At 33.9% G+C, this 22,411-nt stretch overlaps 1 protein-coding gene across 4 annotated transcripts; it reads right to left on the bottom strand.

The window, feature by feature from the left end:
• On the bottom strand, nucleotides 3,990-7,690 carry LOC18609147 (lipid phosphate phosphatase 2). 4 transcript variants are annotated; one of them, XM_007044151.2, is made up of 9 exons: nucleotides 7,456-7,690; nucleotides 7,149-7,279; nucleotides 6,124-6,381; nucleotides 5,782-5,869; nucleotides 5,567-5,676; nucleotides 5,331-5,421; nucleotides 4,985-5,173; nucleotides 4,848-4,907; nucleotides 3,990-4,538 (listed from the first exon to the last, which is right to left on the bottom strand). In XM_007044151.2, exons 2-9 carry the CDS (start codon nucleotides 7,209-7,211, stop codon nucleotides 4,147-4,149), a joined length of 1,251 nt encoding a protein of 416 aa, XP_007044213.2. In that variant the 5' UTR covers nucleotides 7,212-7,279; nucleotides 7,456-7,690; the 3' UTR covers nucleotides 3,990-4,146. The 4 variants fall into 4 exon arrangements, with proteins under 4 accessions (XP_007044213.2, XP_007044212.2, XP_017972082.1 ...); XM_007044150.2 differs by having other exon boundaries at nucleotides 7,149-7,375; XM_018116593.1 differs by lacking the exons at nucleotides 7,149-7,279; nucleotides 7,456-7,690 and adding an exon at nucleotides 6,492-6,846 and having other exon boundaries at nucleotides 3,990-4,299; nucleotides 4,330-4,538.

Here is a 22,411-nt window from a genome sequence, read left to right on the forward strand (position 1 = left end):
TTATGAAGATTCGATTACCGCAAACCTTCATCCATTACTTTGATAAATAAATTCAAAGTTGGAATCACCTTATTCTAAGTAATTTTATATTTAAATTCAAGGTTGGAATGGTTGTCCTTTTAACTAAAATCAAATCAATTTTAAGTCACTTTTACTTATAATTAATTTGTATTATATTTACCATGAATTAGAAGTTTAAACTAAAAAGAATAAAAATTATGATCACTTTAAATTCAATTTCTTTGAGTTAAGATCACATTAGATTTCAAGTTATTTGGATTTCTGTTGTTGACATTTTAAAGAGTCAAAATTAATTTGAGTTTTAAGTGAGCCACTCTGTTACCTTTTACCAACTCTACAACTTTAGCATGTTTTACAGCATGTAAAATGAGATTGGGAGGAGGAAAAGGGGTTATTTGCTTATGCTATAATATTTTAAAAAAATTTAAATTATTTTCATGTGATAATTTTTATCATCTACATTAATGTTACGTGAACTTAAAATGATAAGTAATATTTTAATTGATTAATAATAATTAATCAATTATTAATTATAAGAATTTATTTCACTCAGAATAAAAATATAAAAAGTTGATAAAATATAATAAAAATTAAGAACTTATTTGAATTTTTTTAAATAGTTTAAGATTTTTTTTAATATTATGCTTTTATTTATTTATTTTTATGATTTGCTCTTCAAACATTTCATTTGATGGTCACTCGTTTATTGTACTTAGCATGATTAACTTTGATGATTTTGCCCGGGGCTTGTGCTCGCTAATGGAGTCCCCATAAATCAAAAGAAATAATAAGCACTCGAAAAATTTTATTATGATTAAATCTTTTTTTTAAAATAAAAAACATGAAATTTTTTTATTTTATTTATTAGATAAAATTATATAATAAAATTTGTGATTAAAGTGTGTGGAACTGACAATTGGCACATTAAGGTAACCCCTTAAGAAATATACATTTGCATCTGTTTTTTTTTTATATATATATAAGCACATTTGCATGTGTTAGTTTCATTAATAGTAATTATTATTTTTGGTTATTAAAATTTTTTAATTGGATAAAATTGAAAAAAATTACAAGTTAATTTAAAAGAAATAATTGGTTGAATTTAAAAATGAAAAATTTAATAAATGTTAAATCTACTAAAATGAGCAATTAATATTTAATTATTGAACGAATAAAAACTTTTATTATTACCAAAAAATGAAAAACTTCATTAATATTTTAAGATTTAATTTCTTTAAATTTTCTCTAACTTACAAAAAAAAAGAAAAAAGAAAAAATCCTCTACACGCGCAGTCATTTTCCATTTAATGGTTTCATACACTAATATGATTATTGTGTCTCCTCATTGCCCAACCTGATCGGCCCTTCACATTAATGGCTTTGGCTGAATTCTTTATACATTTTATCTCTTTTCGGAATAAGTAATGAAAAGAGGTTTGACTTTTCAGAATATTTGCTTAGCTCTCACAAAAAGGTCTCGGGGAAGGGAAGGAAATGAAATCAAAGCTTAAACTATGGTTGGTTGGAATTTTTCTCAAGAAGGAAATGTTTTCAGATTGAAGAGCAATAGCATTGCCTTGCTTGCATCACTCATAGATCCTCGCCCAAGATTTAAAATAATCCCTCCTTGGTTGAGGGGTTAGAAAATGAAAAATTAGTTAAGCAAACAATATCAAAAGGTTTTGTCGTTAGGATTTTTATTCTTAATTTTATAACGAATATTGATACAACTTCAGTTCAACAACTCAACATAATAAATAAGCGACTGGGCCTTTGAGGCCATTGTTGAACATCCCTTGTATTCCTTGCTTGTTCTTGCCCTGTTGGACTTGCCCCCTTTCTTTTCTTACCTGCATGATTCAGCTTTTGAGAGGTAGAAATCAAGATGTAAATGGGTAGGCTACGTATTTTTTTAAGTGTTTATTTTAAATTTTTGTTTAATTAAGAAAATATTCAAATTTTATTAAAATTTAAATAAAATCGTAAAAATGTTAACCGAAACTGAAAATACTTATTAAATAACTCAAACAAAACTTAAATAACTAAAACCATATAAAAATTAATTTTATATTTATTAATTTATAAAAAAAAAAAAGTTAATTAAGATGGAGAAGACTATATTGAAGGTAAGAAAGATAAAGATTTAACTTCTACAAATTTTAAATTTTTGAAATATTATTTATAATATTAAGATATATATATTTATATTCGACTTTGATATTAAAACATCTTAAAAGTGATATTTAAAATCTATTCAAACTTTGTATTTGCATATGCCCATATAATAGTAACTCATTTACATCTCTAAGCGAAAAATATGAAAAAAAAAAAAAGGAACTAGAATGTGGTGGCAAGCTAACAAGGCACACTAGTTTGTGGACTGAAAAAACAAGCCTTGATTAAAAAAGTTGATGAACAACTACCCACTTTTCATAATGAACCTCGTTCTCTTCCTCCTCATTCAAATGGGATTAATACATACAAGCCAGAGTGGAGTACTATACGTTCTTTTATGTTGGTGGAGTGGTTGTTAAGTCTTAGCAATAGATTAGTTCTATTGTTACTATCATGCCTGTCCACATTACGTTGTAAGTCTTATCCACGACTTGTTTGGGTGTTATCTGCTGAGAAAGCTGAGTTTCAATATATGTTAGATTCCATAAGATAAATGAAATATTGTTAAAGCCTGCAATTTGACTTTTTATAAAGGTTTTTTTTTTTCAGTAAGTAGTTAATCAACCGTCAATTTGAATTTAAATAGCATTCATCCGTTCAATAGAAATAAAAGAGTTTTTTTTTTTTATTATAAAAGTGTTTGACTCTCTAAAATGTCAAATTTTTACCGTATACGAGAAGTCAATTGAGTTTTTAGAAATAGGGTTACAAATCAAAGTTTTTTCAAAATAAAAAATAATTTTGTGCAATAACAAATATTAAATGAGATTCCTCTATATCTCATTCTTCTCAATAATTCATAAAATTTTATTTAAAACTTATATTTTATTCACATTTATTTTTTTCTTGAGTTTCTTTATTCACTTGACGTGTTGACCCCTTACCCTTTAAACTGACTCCATCTGTGCATGTCAGCAATTGGTAGAGACCTGAGCTCTGATCATAGTAAAGCTTATAATTATTAGGAAAGAAATGGAGCCCAATCAACCCAGCAGAGGCCCAATAACATGTAAATTAGTGACAGCATGAAAGCAAAGCTTATCTGATTTTATTAATTAATTAATAAAAATTAGGAAATTAAGTCGATGTATCAATTCAAAATAAGTCTTGGGCCTTTGGGCTGTACATGATTACACACTGCCATCATCGTTGAAAAATGCACTTTGATATTTGCTCTATAAGGATATCATCGTTGGGCATGTAACACCACTGATTAATGAAAGAAAATTGTGGGGAACATAATTTTCCCACTCGAATTCCACAGTGACGGAAACCTATGTCATGAGATAGCCCTAGTTGCATCCAATTAAAAAGGTTTGGCGTTACTTTAGAAATGGGTGCCTCCACACCCATCACAACAGGGTCACTTCCTTGCCCAATCTAGTCCTTTTGTCATCAATTTCTTTCTCAAATTGCAAATACAAGTAAAAACTATAGTTATAATTAATTATTATATTTCATACAATAATTTAATGACAAACTAATCACTAACACCAATTAAATCCCAAGGCCTCCAAAAGGGAACAATGACACCAATCTTTAATCATTATGGTTGAAATAAGTCTTCTACTTATCTTAAAATTAAAAATATGGATCCGCGTTATGTATTATTATCATTATCAATATATGACAAATTGTTGTTTTTTTTTTTAAAAAAAATTAAATTAAACTAAATTCACATATATCAATTCAATTATTATTCCATTTTCATATAATTTTTTTTTTGAGAAATTGGGATGAGAAGCATAAAAAATCTAATCTTCACTTGACATCTAACACTAAGTAGGCTAAACTAGAAATCAACAAAAAATCACTCTCGTATTCACGAAAATCAAACATTATGATCCTATTTAATTTGCTAAACTAGAATATATGGTTGACATATATAATGTTGTCATTTACTTCCTTAGATATACATGCCAATCTAGAACAGGAGATATACATGCACCTTCACCTCCTTCCTAATTCGATATCGTCTAATCTCCAGCTTGGGGATGAAACTAAAGGTGGTGATGAAAAGTTATCACCATTTGATCCAGATGTTTGATTCACAGCTTGTACCTCCATCTTCTGCACGATAAGTGCATTTGTAGTCTGGGCAGCCTCTCTATTAGCATTTGTAGTCTGGGCAGCCTCTCTATTGGCATTTGTAGTCTGGGCAGCCTCTATATCGGCATTTGTAGTCTGGGCAGCCTCTCTATTGGCATTTGTAGTCTGGGCAGCCTCTACATCGGCATTTGTAGTCTGGGCAGCCTCTCTATCGGCATTTGTAGTCTGGGCAGCCTCTCTATTGGCATTTGCCTCCTCCAGTAATGCATCAAAATAAGCATACGGGCCCCATCCTAAAGTGAGGAGACAGAAAACTTGTGATGAATGTGGATTCAGCAGAGATATTGAAATAATTGGCAAAACATAAAAAAATAAATCTTTTCAAGTTCTTTAAGGAAATTCAGGCTTCTGAAAACCAAAGTGACTTCACACTTTTTTATCTGGCTATCAACTTCAGAGACAAAAGAATTAGCAGGGAATGGATGAAATGAAATGATGAAACATATTTCCAACTGAACTGATCAAATGGGATGCAGTAACACTGCATAATGACTCTACTGACAACAAGGAATCGTTATATAAGAAAATGAGGACTACATTACCTTCATCCTCATATGGGTTTGGGAAGAACTGCCGGTAGCAAAATGCTGCCACGACAAGGCCTGTAACAATTAAACCAATTCAAATTAACTAGGTTCAAAAATTAGACTTGTTCCCCTAAATATATGCAAAAACATACCTAGAAAGCCACCAGCAAACACATCGTTCCAATGGTGCCAATAGTCATCAACTCGAGAAACGGCAACAAGAGATGCGGCGAGCAGAGGAAGAAAAATGATGCAGAGTCTGGCTATATGCCCTTCGCGATTAAATACCTTGATTTTTCCAGATAAGTACAGTGAGAGATAACCTAACCCTGCAAAAGACCCTGCACAGCAAACCAAACCAAAACCGTATCAAACAACTTTGGCATTCGGAGTTTCCAATAGATACAAAGTAATATAACTGAAATATTATGCTAATGCAGCTCACTATACGAATCCTCAATGTGTAGCACAAACAAGAGAGGAGGGAGCACTGCTTACATGATGCATGGCCGCTTGGGAAGCTCTTATGTCCTTCCTTTATGTCTGCTTTGTTGCCATGGCAGATAACATTACCCCATTGATCATAATTCTAAGGGAAACATTGCACAATTAGCATATGTCCTTTTCGCAATTTTTCATTTCAGGTGAGAGTGAGACTTATAAAACTCGGAAAATGCCATATAATAAATGATTAATTTGCAGTTGAGGATGTAGTCGGGAAGAACAGTACTTACATCCTTCCCGTCAGGAAAGCAACGCCAGAAAAAGTCTGGTCGTGGCCGACCAACAGCAACTTTTATTGCATCGGTGACAATAGCTGTAATCAGCACAGCAAACAAGAGGCCTGCCCTCGAACACGAATAGAAGACATTAGATAAATATTCACCAGTGTTTCCATTGGGTAGGATATATTTGGTATTAAGCTATTCTGACTGCAAAACATAATTACCTAAAACGCTGTGGTGCAGATCATAGACATCTCTCCTACGATGATAGACGACAAGGAATACACAGATTGGTAATAAAACGGAATACATCTGATGATACAGAAAAAAATGAATCCTGTTCATATCTTTACCAAGCAAAACGGCAACATGGTATCTAAAAGATTAAAATGAAACACAAATAATATAATGACTGGCTTCTGTCCGCTCTTCATCCAGGGACAAAAATTTTCATTCATGGACATGTTATAATTAAGCAAGGGAAGAACAATGGAGTACTCATCACTCCATACCTGGTCATAAAGGAAGTATATCAGTAGACAAGAAAAATATTATTAGTAACTTACAGGGACAGCCCACACCGGCACCGTGTTTTGTTTCATGGGATACTTGAGGTCAGTCATCATATCCTTTCCAACGAAGCGGTAAAATGGATGGATTATAAACAGAACAACCTCTATTACTACAAGAAGCATCAATATTAGCCAATCATGCAAGTGATCCCTTGCGACTTTGGCTCCATGTGTTTTGATAGGGTGTCTACCAATCTGAACCTCTCTTATTCTCTCTGACTGTGGCTGTTGCTGCCGTTCTTGCCGCCGTTGCTGGCGATGCAAAACAAGATTCAAAATATAAGATTAACAAGTTTCAACTTTGAGGTAATAAATACAGGCAAAATTTTCATGCTTTCACTTCCATTTTTTGGTAAATATACCTTCACTTTTAATCGTATTATGAAGTTAATTGCCAATTGCCAGCTGGGGATGCAATGGCGGCCTGATATGATCTGACTAATACCAAGGCCACTCAGTTTCCAGTGGCGAAACATAAAAATTTAGAGGAGCTTTTTTCCCCTTTCTGTGCTACGTTGATATTCATAAACCCACATAATCATAATCTGAAACCGCCAAACAAAAGGTCTAAGTAGACTTTGGGCCCATATTCTAAAATCTAGACTGGAGGCAATTGAAAGGTCTTAGTTTTTTAGACCTTTTCCTGCCTCAAGCATAGACCTGGCCGGTCGTATGACTTCATGTTTATGGTCCAGCGTCTACATCATACAGGACAGAGAAACTTCATAGCATTAATTTCATAGTTTTTGTAGCAAGCTAGGATTTAAGTTTGAGCAGTATTTTCTCCAGAAGAAAGAAAGAAAGAAAGAAAGATAGAAAGAAAAGCTATTACCAGTCAGGATATGCCTTAACTAATCATCATTCTTACTCAAGTTTGCATATTTCTCTAATCAATTTACAAAATTAACTGAATGATCCTGACAATTCTGGTGTCGGCAGTTATATATAATAATTGCTCGTAATAATTAAGAATGAAAAAGGCCTGTCCAAGCACTGGTGAAAATAGTAAAGAAGTGAACCTGCAATATACGCTGGAAATTCAGAAAAGAGAAAAGCGATCCCACTTTGCTCCAAGCCGCCATGGGTGAAAACACAAACTCAGAAATTTACGTGAACTAAATATTGAACCGCTAACAACAAAAACAGATCCCTGGAAAAAGAAGTACGCAATTCAGAATTACCAAAAGTGAAGACTGGCATATCTTTGGAGAAGGCAGATATTAAAGCAACAGAATCTATCCTCCAACTTCAAAGCAAAAAAAGAAGATATGTCATAAACAAGACAAGAAAGCCAAAAAGGTTACATCAAAGCAAAAGCAAACTTACCGTATAATATCATACTTAGTAGTCGTATGTATTAATAGTTTCCCTGGAAATACTTTTAGATTTTTCCCAAGAATAGAAAAACTAGTGAATGGAAACCAGAAATGACCCAACTATCTTCTCTACTTGTACTAATCGTTGTTCGTGGAAAACTAGAAATACAACGCACTGGACGAAAGATAGAGAGAGAGGGAGAGGCTTTGAAAAGAAACCTACTGGCGGGACGGTTACGATTTGATAGGCTACAGATACATGCAGCTCAAGGAGAAAAAGACGGTTTGATACTTTGCTTCATAGGTATTGAAGCGTGTCAATAATAATAAATGGCCGGGTAAGGGTCTAAAGTGGGGGGTCAGTCCAACCGTCGAATGTTTTGACTGTTAACTACCCGTTCAAGTTGTGAAGATGTATGGTCGTTTTTTGGAGGTTTCTGTGGAAAAGTTGACGCGTGGGACCTATTTTGTAGTATGTGGTTGGCAAAACATCTTTGGTTAAATGATTACAAATGAGATTAACGGTTGCCTGCCACATATTTAACAAAAACTGAAATGAAAGAAATAATAAGTTGAATACTGAATTAAAAAATTTGATAAACTTAATGACTCCAGAGTAAAGATTTAACCACATTTTTCTATAAAAGAAATTAAAGATTACAAACAAGTGATTATTCACATCAATCAATAAGTTTCATTTGTCGTATTAATAAGTGGTTTTAAGCTCAAATTTTTCGAGTTATTACTTGTCGATGTAGCCCTTCTTTTTTATATAAATAATATCATCGGGCTTTTCCCTTAAAATAGGATGCAACTCAGTATTTCTCGTTTGTCTTGTCGAAGGGTTTGCATTTTGGATAGCGTACGTCAACAAGGGGTTATTAAATACACGAGCATTTTTATATCTTAGTTAAATTTTTTTAATTTACTTATAGGTTCATTTTCTTTATTAATATTTTTATAAAATTATATTTATAAATAAATATTACAATCACAATGAAGTGCTTTCAATATATATTACGAATATATTCGATAGAAGAAATCATTAAGCAAAACAACTAAAGAAGAAGAAATCCACATATGATATCGAGGCATTGTGAAGACACTGGGGCATTGTGAAAACACCAATCATGACGAGGTTAAAAACCCTACTAAAGTGAACACTAATCTTGGTGAGGTTAGAAAATCCCATTAAGGTGAACAAAAACCAAAATCTCAATTTGGTTGGTCAAATAAAAAATACTAAAATTTCTTACTTTTTTGACAAAAATCTAGAGAAAATAAGTACTCCTTCTTATTAAAAAAATATTTTTTATTTAATCTCAATTTCAATGTGCTTAACAATTAACTTAAAAGGGTTTTATATAACTATTTCTATGGAAGAGAGCTTTCTTGCTTTTCCTATGTGAGATTATTATAAATCTTAAATAAAAATAAATAAGGAAATAACCTAACTTAAACTTTCTTGGAGTACAAATAAAGTAAAAGATAACTAAACTTAATATAACTTAATGCGCAAGTAACCTAATAACATACTCATATATCATTTTCCCTATATTAGAGAAAAAAATTGCCTGCATAGGTTCCCTTGTCTAGATCGAATCTCTTACACAATTAACACTTATTCAATAACTACAACCTTAACAGAGGTGTTGAACTTGAGTGTTTATAGTACATGCAGTTCCATCAAATCCATCAAATGGATATAAGTCCGAAACATTGAAAATAAGATGGATTTGTAACTCAAGTGGTAGCTCAATTAAGTAGGCATTTGAATTGATTTTTTTTCGTACTTTACAAGGTCTGAACTTTCTAGACTTAAGCTTGTCATAAGAACCCTTGGGAAATCTTTTTTGCCTCAAGTGCACAAGCACTTGATCACCTTTCTCAAATTCCTGCTTACGAAGATGTTGATTGGCAACAAAAAAGAATGTTGCATTATTGGCTTTGAAGACGGCTTTTACCTTTACACAAATCTTTCGAATGTGATAAGAAAATAACATCACCAACCATATGAATAACCCATTCGGTGTTTAAAGGTTGTTTTCCATTCATCTCCACTCCTCATTTTAATTTGATGATATCCACTCTTCAAATCGATCTTTAAAAAGACATTGGAACCAATTAGTTGATCAGGCATGTCATGCAATCGAGGAATTGGAAAACGATTCTTGATTGTGATCTTATTTATGGCATGGTTGTTCACACATATCCTCCATGAACCATGTTTTTTTAAGAAAGCTGGGCAAGTATAAGAACTTTTACTTTCACATACTAAACCTTTCTCTAACAACTTCTCGACTTGTCTTTGCACCACCAAAGACTAACCTTGTGCATGATAAACACCAATTTCTTCTATCTCCTCATCATATTTGGCATAACCCAAATCCCGGGCCATGACAGGAGCATGGGCCCAATGGGCTATCACGACCCAAATTTTGGGCCATGATCGACGCATGGGCCCACTGGACGTAGTCCACTGAGCCCAAACAAGCCTATTAATATGACATGTTCATCATTCTACCAAAAGCTACTAAGTCTCATTTCATAACTTTGAATCAAAATAATACTAAACAATGCCAACTCATACTGGCATACCAATCAAGTGTACATTGCCTACAACATGTATCTTAATAATTTACTTCAAGTTTGTCTATACATCTTAAAAAGAAGACTCGATTTCTAGTAGGGAGACTCGGATGAATGTACAGCTACTGAATGCCGAGACACCTACCAATAGTCGAGTCTACAAGGGCACCTCGACCTAGTTACCAATTGCCTCGTATCTGAAAACATGAAGTTGAAAACAATGAGTATAAACCCAGTGAGTGAACAAGGAAGGGAACAAGCAACAATAAGAAAGAATTTAAAATCATGATGCACTTGTTTTAAAACAATACAATTTAATTTCATTCATATTAAAAATCCCTCATTAAACCCTTAAATGATTAATCACTTGGTAATGATGAACCCATACATAACAAATAATTTGAAAAATGAAGGCTTCAGTGATACACAAACAAGTCAAATGCGACAACGAATTTTCGCTGCAGCGACGTTGGGATTTAAGTTATTAGTCGAACGAAGATTTCTCAACTGGCCGAGGGTTTCTCATCAAACCTCCTCATTTTAAACTTAAATCATTGATTACGTAATGTTGGAAGTCCATGCTCAACTATGGTATCAAAGAAGTGGAAAATGGGGCAGCAATTGAACCAAAGGAGGAGCAAAACAGAAAGTTTTTCGCTGCAATGAGATTCAATCTCGCTGCAGCAAAATTTTGGTCATAAAATAGAAAGTTTATCGCTGCAGCGAGAAGCTACAGTACCTTTCTCTCTACAGCGAGTTTTCGGCCAGCCAATCCTTTCAAAACTCGAAAGTTTCTCGTTGCAGCGAAAAACAGAGCACCAAAAAAAAGGTTTCCCTTCACTCAATAAAAGGCCATCCTGCTAAACCAACAAAATCAACATAAAACACATGAAAATTCCCAAAGTGCAATGTATCAAATTTCACATATATGTCAATCATATATCATATTCATGAGCTTTCATTTCATAAGTATAGATATACATAATTACATAGACAAAGACAAACATCAATATCATCATAATCACACCCAGCTCATGTACATCGCCCCACATTTGCACATAGCCGACGCCATCGTGTGCATCCCCCCACATCGTGTACAATCAGTGCCATCGTGTACATCCCCCCACATCGTGCACACACACGGTTACAGTCATCATACACAATATCAATCATCATGCACAACACACACACACACACACACACACACACATATATATATATATATATCATCATAATGCAATAGTGCATGAATCCATAGTAATCACATGTCACAACATAAAACCATTTAGCAAAAGCTTGTTCCCAAGGCACTTGTTTTTATGAAAAACTTGATAATTCATTCAAATGTGTGGCAAATACATTATATTCCCCAAAACAAGTTTTGAAAGCAGTTCACTCACCGGTATATTGTTGAGCCTTTAGCTGACTCTAATTCCCCTAATGATCCAATTGGGGTGATGGGGCTTCGTTAGAACCTACCATCAAATTAACATTACCTTAGTGTCAATTCATACTTATAAACCCTAAAAGCTATGTCACGACCCAAATTCCGGGCCATGACCGACGCAAAGGCCTAATGGACGTAGTCCACTAAGCCCAAGCAAGCCTATCTATTTATCCTACTCATCATTCCAACAAATATTACGAAGTCACATTTTATAACTTTAAATCAAAATAGTGATAGACATTGCCAACTCGTACTGGCATTACTCATTTAAAATGCACATACATTGTCTACAACATGTATTATAATAATTTACATTAAGTTGTCTATACATATCAAAAGGAGACTCGATGTCCAGCGAAGAAACTCGACGAATGTACAGCTACTGAATGCCGAGACACCTACCAATAGTCGAGTCTACAAGGGCACCTCGACCTAGTTACCAACTACCTCGTGATTTGAAAACATGAAGTTGAAAACGGTGAGTATAAACCTAGTGAGTGAACAAGGAAGGGAACAAGCAACAATAAGGGAGAATTTAAAATCATGATGCACTTGTCTCAAAACAATGCAATTTAGTTTCATTCATATTAAAATCCCCTCATTGAACCCTTAAATGATCAATCACTTGAAAATCATGAATCCATACGCAACGAAAAGTTTGAAAAAAATGAAAGCTTCAGTGATACACAAGCAAGTCAAATGCAACAACGAATCTTTACTGCAGCGGAAAGGCATTCTAACTGCAGCGAGAATGAATTTTCGTTGCAGCGACGTTGGGATTTAAGTTATTAGCCGAACTAGGGTTTCTCAACTGGCCGAGGGTTTCTCATCAAACCTCATCAATTTGAACTTAAATCAATTATTTCGTAATGTTGGGAGTCCATGCTCAAATATGGTAACAAAGAAGTGGAAAATAGGGCAACAATTTGACAAGATGGAAGACAAAACAGAAGGTTTTTCGCTGCAGCGAAATTTCTACTCCAAGACAGAAACTTTCTCGCTGCAACGAGATTCATTCTCGTAGCAGTGAGAATACTACAGTATTTTCTCGCTGCAGCTAGAATGCATTCTTGCTGTAGCAAGTTTTCGACCAGCCACTTTCCAGAAACTCGAGAGTTTCTCGCTGCAGCGAGAAACAGGGCACCAAAGGAAATTTTCACTTACTTCCCAAAGAAAACCACCTTGCTAAAATATCCAAAACCAATATGAAACACATAATAATTTCTCAAAGTTTAACATACCAAATTTCACATGCATTACACTCATATACCATTACTTATAAATTTCGTATAACACACATAATTACGTATGTATATATATACATATACTCATCATTATCATGCACACCATCCCATCATCATCATGCACACCATCTCATCATCACTAGCTCATGCGTACTGCCTACTCGCACATGGCTGGGTCATCACCGGGTTATGCACACTCTCTACTCGCACATAACCGGGTCTTCATCGACCTATGCGCACTCCCTACTCGCACATAGTCGAGTCAATATAATTACACAACAATATATTCCTACATACATATATATCAACACAATGTTGTAGTATAGAAATCCATAATAGCCATATATCACAACATAAACCATTTCTCAAGAGCTTGTTCCCAAGGCACTCATTTTTAAGAAAAGTTGTATAAAATCATTCAAACGCTTTGTATAAAACAGTCACATTCTCAAAATAGTTTTGATAGGCAGTCCACTCACCGGTTGATTGTAGAGCCTTTAGCTGACTCTAATTTCCTTAATGATCCAATTGAGGTGATGGGGCTTCGTTAGAACTTAGAATCACATTAGCATCAGCAATAGGTCAATTCACATACTATAAACCCTAAAAGCTATCTCTTAGCTAGCTTTCAATTGCCACTTTAAATGGCTATCTATGTTCACTATCTAAATAACAATAAAATGAATGAACATCCTCAACAATAAAACAACTCATAATCTAAATTACTAGCCATTATCCACAGTTAAAAACCAAGCTTAGTTCATCACTCACCCTAGGGTTCCTTTGTAGTTGAATTCTCTTCCAATAGCTTCCACACAAATGGGGTAATTCTTTCATTCTCTCTCTAGAACACCCAACTAGTGAGAGAAAGTATGGAAATAAGATTTTTCAAGGATTTTAAGGAGAGAGAGTGGAAGAATACAAGGATTCTATTCATAAGGGCACAAAGGTATGAAAACTAGAGCTAGAGAGAGAAAATCATGCAAGTTCCATATCAAGCTTCCATGGAGGTTGGAAGCAACGTGAAAGAGAAGAAGGAGGAAGAAGAAGAAGCTGCTGGAAAATGGGAGAAGAAGCTACTAGAAGAAAGATATTTATAGCTCAAGCTTATCCATTCCATTGAACTTACGAAAATACCCTTGACTAGGTAGCTCGTTTTCATGCAACCCTTTGTGTAATCTTTTTACTCTTTTAACACTGAGACCAAGTCCATAATGGTCTAGACATGCTCGGGTTTGGAAAACTTTAAAAATTTGACTCGGGGTGTAAAATGACCATTTTACCCATATTGTGAAAATTATTATCACTTCTAGTTTTCTTCACATTTTCATCATTACACATCATTTATGAGGTCTTATGCCTATTTAGACCTTAAAATATCCTAAAACTTTCTTCTGAGAGCTCATTAGAGAAAATGACGAAACTACCCTTGGCTTGTGTTATTGTGTCTATACCTAGTTACGAGCCTATAAAGGTCAAGGTCTCACAAGTTATCCCTTAGCAAGCTTTCAATTGCTACTTTAAATGGCTATCTATGTTCACTATCTTAATCACTATAAAATGAATGAACATCCTCAACAACAAAACAACTCATAATCCCAATTACTAGTTATTATCCATAGTTAAAAAAAAACAAGCTTAGTTCATCACTCACCATAGGGTTTCTTTATAGTTGAATTCTCTTCCAATAGCTTCCAAACAAATGGGGTAATTTTCTCTTTCTCTCTCTAGAATGCCCAACTAGTGAGAGAAAGTATGGAAATAAGATTTATCAAGGGTTTTGAAGTGAGAGAGTGAAATAATACAAGGATTCCAGTCAAAAGGGCACAAAGGTATGAAAATTAAAGTTAGAGAGAGAAAATTATGCAAACTCCATATCAAGCTTCCATGGAGGTTGGAAGTAACGTGAATTGAGAGGAGAAGAAGAAGAAGAAGCTGCTGAAATTTCAAGAAGCTGCTGGAATTTCAAGAAGCTGCTGGAAGGAGAAGATATTTATAGCTCAAATTTATCCATTCCCTTGAAATTACGAAAATGCCCTTGACTAGTTTGCTTGTTCTCATGCAACCCTTTGTGCAATCTTTTTACTCTTTTAACACTGAGACCAAATCCATAATGGTCTAGACATGCTCGGGTTTGCGAAACTTTTAAAAGTTTTGACTTAGGGTGCAAAATAACCATTTTGCCCTTGTTGTGAAAATTATTATCATTTCTAGTTTTCTTCGTGTTTTCATCATTACACATCATTTATGGGGTCTTATGCCTATTTAGACCTTAAAATATCATAAAACTTTCTTCTGGGAGCTTATTAGAGAAAATAACGAAACTATCCCTGGCCTGTGTTATTGTGTCTATGCCTGGTTACAAGCCTATAGAGGTTGAGGTCTCATATGGGCATAGCCCACTAAGCCCAAGCAAGCCTTTTTATGCAATCCTGATCATCATTCCCAACCATCATTTCTAAAACCACATATTATAATTATCCACTAAAAATATTTCAGTAACATTTTATAATAACCTAATACTTACAATTTTATTATATCAAAGTAATGTCACCCGTTTGCCAACTCCTAGTGGCATCAGTAATCAAATATACATATTTGACTTATGACATGGATACTAGCGGATTACATTACATATACGTGTTCACAGGTAACAGACCCTTAATCGTCAGCGGAGTGACCGTGGGTGAAGGTACAGCTACTGAGATGCCATAGTACCTACCAAGAAGACGAGCATATGTGGACATCCAATCTAGGTACCAATTGCCTCTAAATCTGAAAACATGAAGTTTAAAAACGTGAATATAAAAATAAGTGAGTGAACATAAGAAGGGAACAAGCAATTGATAAGGAGAACTTAAAAATCATGATGCACTTGTTTCAAAAACAATGTAATTGATTTAATTTATTACTAAAAACCCCTCATTTCAAACTTTAATTAATAACCTTATAGTGTTGCAAAAACCCATGACAAATACATGAAGTTAAATGGGTGAAAAATTGTCAAAATCAAGCAAGGTAGCAAGCAAGACAACAAGTTTCTCGCTGTAGTGAGAAACAGTCTCAGTTTGCATATGTGTCGGTTTTTCCAGTATATCTCCCACTACAGAAGTTCAATTGACTTGATTTTTAGACCATTAGAAAGTTAAGAGCCTGGGATAAAACTTTGATGTTTACCACTTTTCCCAGTTCTGAGTGAAAGGTGGTTAAAATAGTTGTCAAAGTATAAGCACTGCACCAAAATTTGGGTCTACCAGAGAGTTTCTCGCTACAGTGAGAATCCATTTTAGCTGCAGCGAAATTACTCGCTGTAACGAGAATTCCTTTTTGCTGCAGCGAGAAATAGGGCTGGTTTGTGCCACCACCACCCGAGAGTTTCTCGCTGCAGCGAGATTCAGGGTAGATGACAATTAAGGGATTTTCACATGCCACAAAATTCATTTCTACCATATTGCACATCAAAGTGAACACATTGACAATAATCACGTTTCTCATTATTTATTTCAATCACATATTATAATCATAAACTTTCTATCACATATACATATATAAACATATATAAACACGTACACCACCCCACTTCATTCATCGTCATGTGCACTCCCTACTGGCACATAATCGGGTCATCATCGACTTATGCGCACTCCCTACTCGCACATAGCCGGATCATCATCGGCTTATGCGCACTCCCTACTCACACATAGCCGGGTCATCATCAGCTCATGTGCACTCCCATATCGCACATAGCTGGGTCATCATTATCACACAACATTATTCATCAATGCACAACATATATTCATATATAAATACATACCAACATAATATAAGAGCACATGGATTCATCCTTTTACACAATTCACATTTTCACAACATCAAAACATTTTATCAAGGGCTTGTTCCCATGCATAATTTAATGAAAAATCAAGTAAAATCATTTAAATGCTTCATCCCAACACATATGTATTTCCTAAAAACACTTTGATGCAAGTTCACTCACTGGTCTTGTTGATTCTTTTGCTTGACTCTAACCTCAACTAATGCTCCAAATGGATATGTGAGGCCTTATTGGAACCTATACACACACAACATCACAACCCAACCCAAATTGGCATTAATATAATTCCAAAAGCACTTTCCTAATCAAGTTCAACTAGTTATTCCTAACTAGCTTCCAATTGCCATTAAGTGGCTAGTTATTCACACTACTCTAGTCACCCTAAGAGTGAATAAACAACCTCGATAATAAGACACTCACAAACCCCATTGTTAGCCATTATCAACAACTAAAGAAATTTAACCTTATCTATACTCACCTTGATGGTATTTGTAGTTGAATTCTCTTTCAAAATTCTTCAAGCTAACAAGGGAAATCACACACTCTCTCTACATGTCCAGCTAGTGAGAGGAAGATGGAAGTAAGACTTTTTAAGGGTTTTAAGGTGAGAGAGTGAAAGAGCACAAAAGGTTCTATGAAAAAGTGCTCAAAAGCATGAGAATTGAAGCTAGAGAGAGAAAATTATGGAAGCGTTAAGGAGGCTCCCATGGAGATGAAGAAACGTGAGATGGGAAGGGAAGAAGAAATGGCTGGAAGCTGCTAGAAATTGCTGGAGCTTTAGATATTTATATCTAAAGTTTATCTATGTCTCACATAAATTACCAAAATGCCCTTAACATGGTGACTTTGTCTTCCTCTCATCCTTTGTGCAACTTTTTACTTTTTTGACACTAGGGCAAGGTCCATAATAGTCTAGAAATACTCGGGTTCACGAAAACATAAAAATTTAGATCCGAGATGTAAAATGACCATTTTGCCCCCTACCTTGGAAATCTTCATTATTTCTATTTCCTTCGTCATCTTATCCTTATTTTCATCATTCATTTGTGCCTTAGGCCTACTCAAGCCTTAATAATGTTTAAAAGCATACTTCTAGGGGCTCACTAAAGAAAATGATGAGATTACCCCTAGTCCGTTTTATCGTGTCTACTTCTAGTTACGTATCTATAGAGGTCGAGGTTTCACAGGTTCACTTTTGAATTACCCTTTTTACTCAGTAATCAACCTCAATTAGCAGCCGGTAAGCATTATTGGCCACCACCTCAAAGTAGAAGGTACTACAGTCTCCCTCACTTAATATGAATTCATCCTCGAATTCGAATCAGCGTGGGATGAACAATCAAAATTCTAAAATTCTTTACATCACTTCCATTGGCCATTCTTAACATAAGATATATAATTATCTGTACTACTCTTGTTAGATCAAAACGATACCATTCTTCATCTTATGAAGAGAATTCAAATATGCTATTAATTCTAGTCACATATCAATCAAATCATCCTTAAATCCTCAATTATACATGTTGACTTAGCCATCCACAATTCCTCTACCTCGACCTTTTATCAAACCTTCCATACAAATTCCATTCGAGCATTTCATAATATGTAAGGATCAAAACGAGCTTTATTTATTTTAGATATATTTAACATCATGGATGATTCAAATCTAGTAACTATTAGTAACCATATTCCTAAAAACAAAGCTCTAGTACTCTCATGATCGAGTGCTTACTAGATAAATCTTAACTTATACCACGAAGCAATTCAATAAATCATGACATTCACATACCTCCTATGATCTTAACCAATCCCTTTAATCAATAACTCAACTTCTCAAGGTTAAAGTTGCTCAAAATTTTCCTTTAAGGTTCCTTTCTAAGTCTAATCTTGATTACTAATCGTTTCTATATTTCCAATGTTCGTAGCTAATTTGTTCATCATCAATCACATACAACATATCTAACTTGATATTCTTCAAATTTTCTCCAAATGCTAAATCTTGTGACCTTATTAGTTTATCAGTCCGAAGATGAGATTTGACGCTTACCTCTCCTTAAGTGTATATTAAAATCAAGGAATCATTTACTAAGACCTTTCTGAAATCAACTTCTTTAGCCCTTTTACCTCAGAAAATTAAATCCATAATCCTTCATTTCGAATCATGAGCTCTATGCCAATCAAGGCAGATTTTACACTTTTAATTACATGAATTCAAATGCACACCTTTACTCATAAGCTATAAATTTTTTACCCAAATCTCCATAAGTCAAAACCTTATATTGAAGCTATACCAGTACTCATATGTTCCATTCCATTACCCTTTAGAGAATTAAATCTATGGCATACTTCTCTATTTGGGTACTTCATAACAGCCTAACAAATTCTAGCTTACAATTAAGCTAGTTCATATGCCAAGCCTCTCAGGTTGTATCAAAACACCAAAGTTGATCACAATATAATAAAAATTGAGGAACTTATACCAAAAGTATAAACACTTACTTTTAAGCTAACAACATTATAATCAACTTGTTCACTGCTAAAATCACCAATAAATCATCTTAATCACTGTCTAGCGCTATAACCATTGATAGAATATTATCATTGAATCAAATAATAACCAACTCCATATGAGTTTTTTTTTTGTTTTGTACCAATATGCAACATATATATTCATACATATATGTTTTTTTCCAAAAATTTTAACTTCGGGTAGCCTTAGGCATATCAAGCACAATAAGCCATCTGTAAAACCAAAATAACCAACAATCAAGTTTAGAATCAACTCTTCTTATAGTTGGTTAGATCATGCTCATCATTTGTGGTGAATACATAAAGCTGATCCCAATATTCTATTCTTATACGAGAATCGACCACTAATTGACACCATCCCCAAAGCACCATGTGTCTTAAAAATTATTATTTTTAGCCAAAATTCATATTCTAATATCATGCTTCTAGGTCGTAGCTCATTACCAAAATCTTTACTCGTATATAAATACTCGAATATCATTTTTTTTCTAAGTAGATTTTTACAATTTTCGTAGCATATTTCTATTCCCTTACCAAGGGTAGTATCATTTAATCAAACCATGTCACCCTCATTCTCTAAACATTTGAAGCATAATTCAACCTTTGCCTATCCCTATCAGGCACTTTACCTTGATAATTACTCAAAATAAATTAGAACTTGTGGGGGAAGCACATTTCATAATTTATGCCTTGCGTCTACAATTATGTCGAGACCAAAACCTCATCAGGTCCACAAATCGGTAGGATAATCATTGCCTCAAACTAGCATTTCCAAATATACTTATACTTGTATCATATCTTCATACTTATGTGACATATCAGTCATTAGCCCAACTTGACTATATAGCCATTTGCTCTTTGAGCTTTAATGTTGTCTCACTGTGAAAAATCTTTCGAATTTATCTCATTAGGGTATTCACAAGGTGGATACATGTCCATAACTTACAGTTCAAGGCCTAAAGCATTGAACACAATCTTATCATTGATGTTCTATGCTATATCATATAATACAAAATATAATCTAATAATTATGACAATAAAATTCTAAAGTTCCACCTTTATCTACCAATCATAGCTTCCTTTATGAGCACATACTTTACACTGCTTGATTGTTCACAAGCCACTCATGGCCATCCAAATTCGACCTCTTATAGCAAGTCAAACTAATATATTATTCTTATGTTTTCCAATACACTTCCAAAATGCTTAAACATATCCTTTAATAGAATTCTGTTAAGGACTCAGACAATCAAAGGCTTATCTTCAAAGCCACGCATAACTTTAACAATTTAATATATATTCGATAACATTTAGCTCATTAACCCCATTAAACATTATTTTAAGATCTTTCAAGATGTTCTTCCTTTTATTTCGGACCGAACCAAACTAACTTAATATAATTGCATTGATTATCCTTGGCCTTTTTATGCTCGTCATAACAACATCTAGGTTTCACCCATCATTCGTCTTAATGACTTTCAGCCTTTCGCAACATAGTTCTCATACATGTTAGGGCATTTTTAATTTCATACCAAGCCTATAGTCATGTAATCACCAATTAAGCCAAATCTTTCTATGGAATATCTCCTTCCATATGATGAATGTGAATCACAAGATATACAACTCCAAGTGTATGCCTACATATTGGTAACATCCATATATTTCATGGTCATAAAAATCACAATTTGCAAAACTAGCTTTCTGTTGGTCCCAATAATATGTGCTAGAGGGGGGGTGAATAGCACAATTTGGCTCTCACTAAAGTTGCCTCTTTAATGGGGACAAATACAAGATGAACTATAAATTTAAAGATGAGTGAAAAACTAAAGCAGTGGAGATAATACACAAATATTTATAGTGGTTCGGTCCAAGACCTACATCCACTACCTTGATTGTTCAACCAAGGATTTTTCAAACCAAATCAAGCAATCCAAGCTTGAATAAATTCCTTAGAGTGACTCGTTCACTCTAAGTGTATAAGAAAAGAAGAAATAAAGAAGTACCTATGATCATTTACTTGATCTAGATGGTACAAGATGAAGTGCTGAACTCTATTACAAAGATTGACGTATAAGTGCAGTAAGGTGCAGAGAGGATTTTCTGGTTTTTCAGTTTTATATCACTTGGAAGCCTTCAATTCTCTCAAAAACTGATTTCTAACCATTAGAAGACCCTTTTATACTTGGAGAAACAACTCTGATGGCAATTTGATAGTTTATGGCCGTTGAAAATAGTTGAGGATGAGTTCTAGCTGTTAATCTATCTTGTAGTGCTCTGGTTCAAATTGCAAATAGAGAGCTCTTAGTCGACTGACTTGGTCGACTAAGTTGGTTTTGTTTCAAGTTGCAGATTCTGGCAGAGAGCAGTTAGTTGACTGACTTGGTCGATTAAGCCGGTTCTGTTTCTCAAACTTTTCAGCCCGCCATTTCTCCAATTTGAATTTTAGCCAACTAATACTCTTCATTATCCAACTAAGGACCTTTTTTTTTTGTTAATCAATCGTTTTTCTTCATTCATATGATCTTTGGTTTACACTTTTGAAGGATTCATTTATTATTTACATATAATTTTTGTCCTACACACTTAAACAATATAGTTAGACACCAATGAATGAGAATATTTTGCTATCATCAAAAACATATAAAGTCAACATTCTCTATCTCTTATTTTTGATGATGACAAATCATTCCAAGATTAAGAATGCAATGTTTATGTTTAATATGAATGCTTTAAATCTTTACGCATAATGAGTTGCTCCCTCTTAGTCAATGCATATAGTTTTCTTTAAAGATTTTTAATAAAATTTTTATAATATCTATAATAGCTAAACAATATAACAATATCCACAGTAGAAAGCAACTAGCACATAATATTCAACAAAACCATAACTAAGCATCACACACATAAATTAAACATGAAAACCTATCACACTCAACTTAACTTAGTTTTCCTTCTCTTTTTTTTTGTCATTAAACAAGATATTTGTGAGACCCTATCAAGCTCGATTAAAAGACGGTATTGTACCGAGTGGTACAACTAAGTTAAATCGAGCCTTGAACTAATTCAAATAGAAATTCTAAGAGGAATTTGAAAATTTTGAAACCAACAGAATGGCTTAGAATAGTGATTTGGAGTTCAAGGTCCAGTTTGGAGTCCATCAGAAAATTGACCAATTAGGGACAAAACGGTCATTTTACCATTTGATGATAAAATTGAGATTTTTAGCCAAGATTTGATCACATTTGACCAAGAATAATTATATAAAATATAATTATGATTATTGGAGTATAAAATGATGTTTAGCAGTGAAAAATTATGATTC

The sequence above is a fragment of the Theobroma cacao genome, chromosome 2 (genome assembly GCF_000208745.1).
Source record: "Theobroma cacao cultivar B97-61/B2 chromosome 2, Criollo_cocoa_genome_V2, whole genome shotgun sequence".
Lineage (NCBI taxonomy): Eukaryota > Viridiplantae > Streptophyta > Magnoliopsida > Malvales > Malvaceae > Theobroma > Theobroma cacao.

Coding starts and splice junctions, on each gene's coding strand:
- LOC18609147 (XM_018116592.1), bottom strand. CDS start 6,605: ATGTTTCGCCACTGGAAACTGAGTGGCCTTGGTATTAGTCAGATCATA. Junction 5,870..6,123: donor TGCCGGTGTGGGCTGTCCCT/GTAAGTTACTAA, acceptor CTGTATCATCAG/ATGTATTCCGTTTTATTACC. Junction 4,908..4,984: donor GTTTGCTGGTGGCTTTCTAG/GTATGTTTTTGC, acceptor TAATTGTTACAG/GCCTTGTCGTGGCAGCATTT.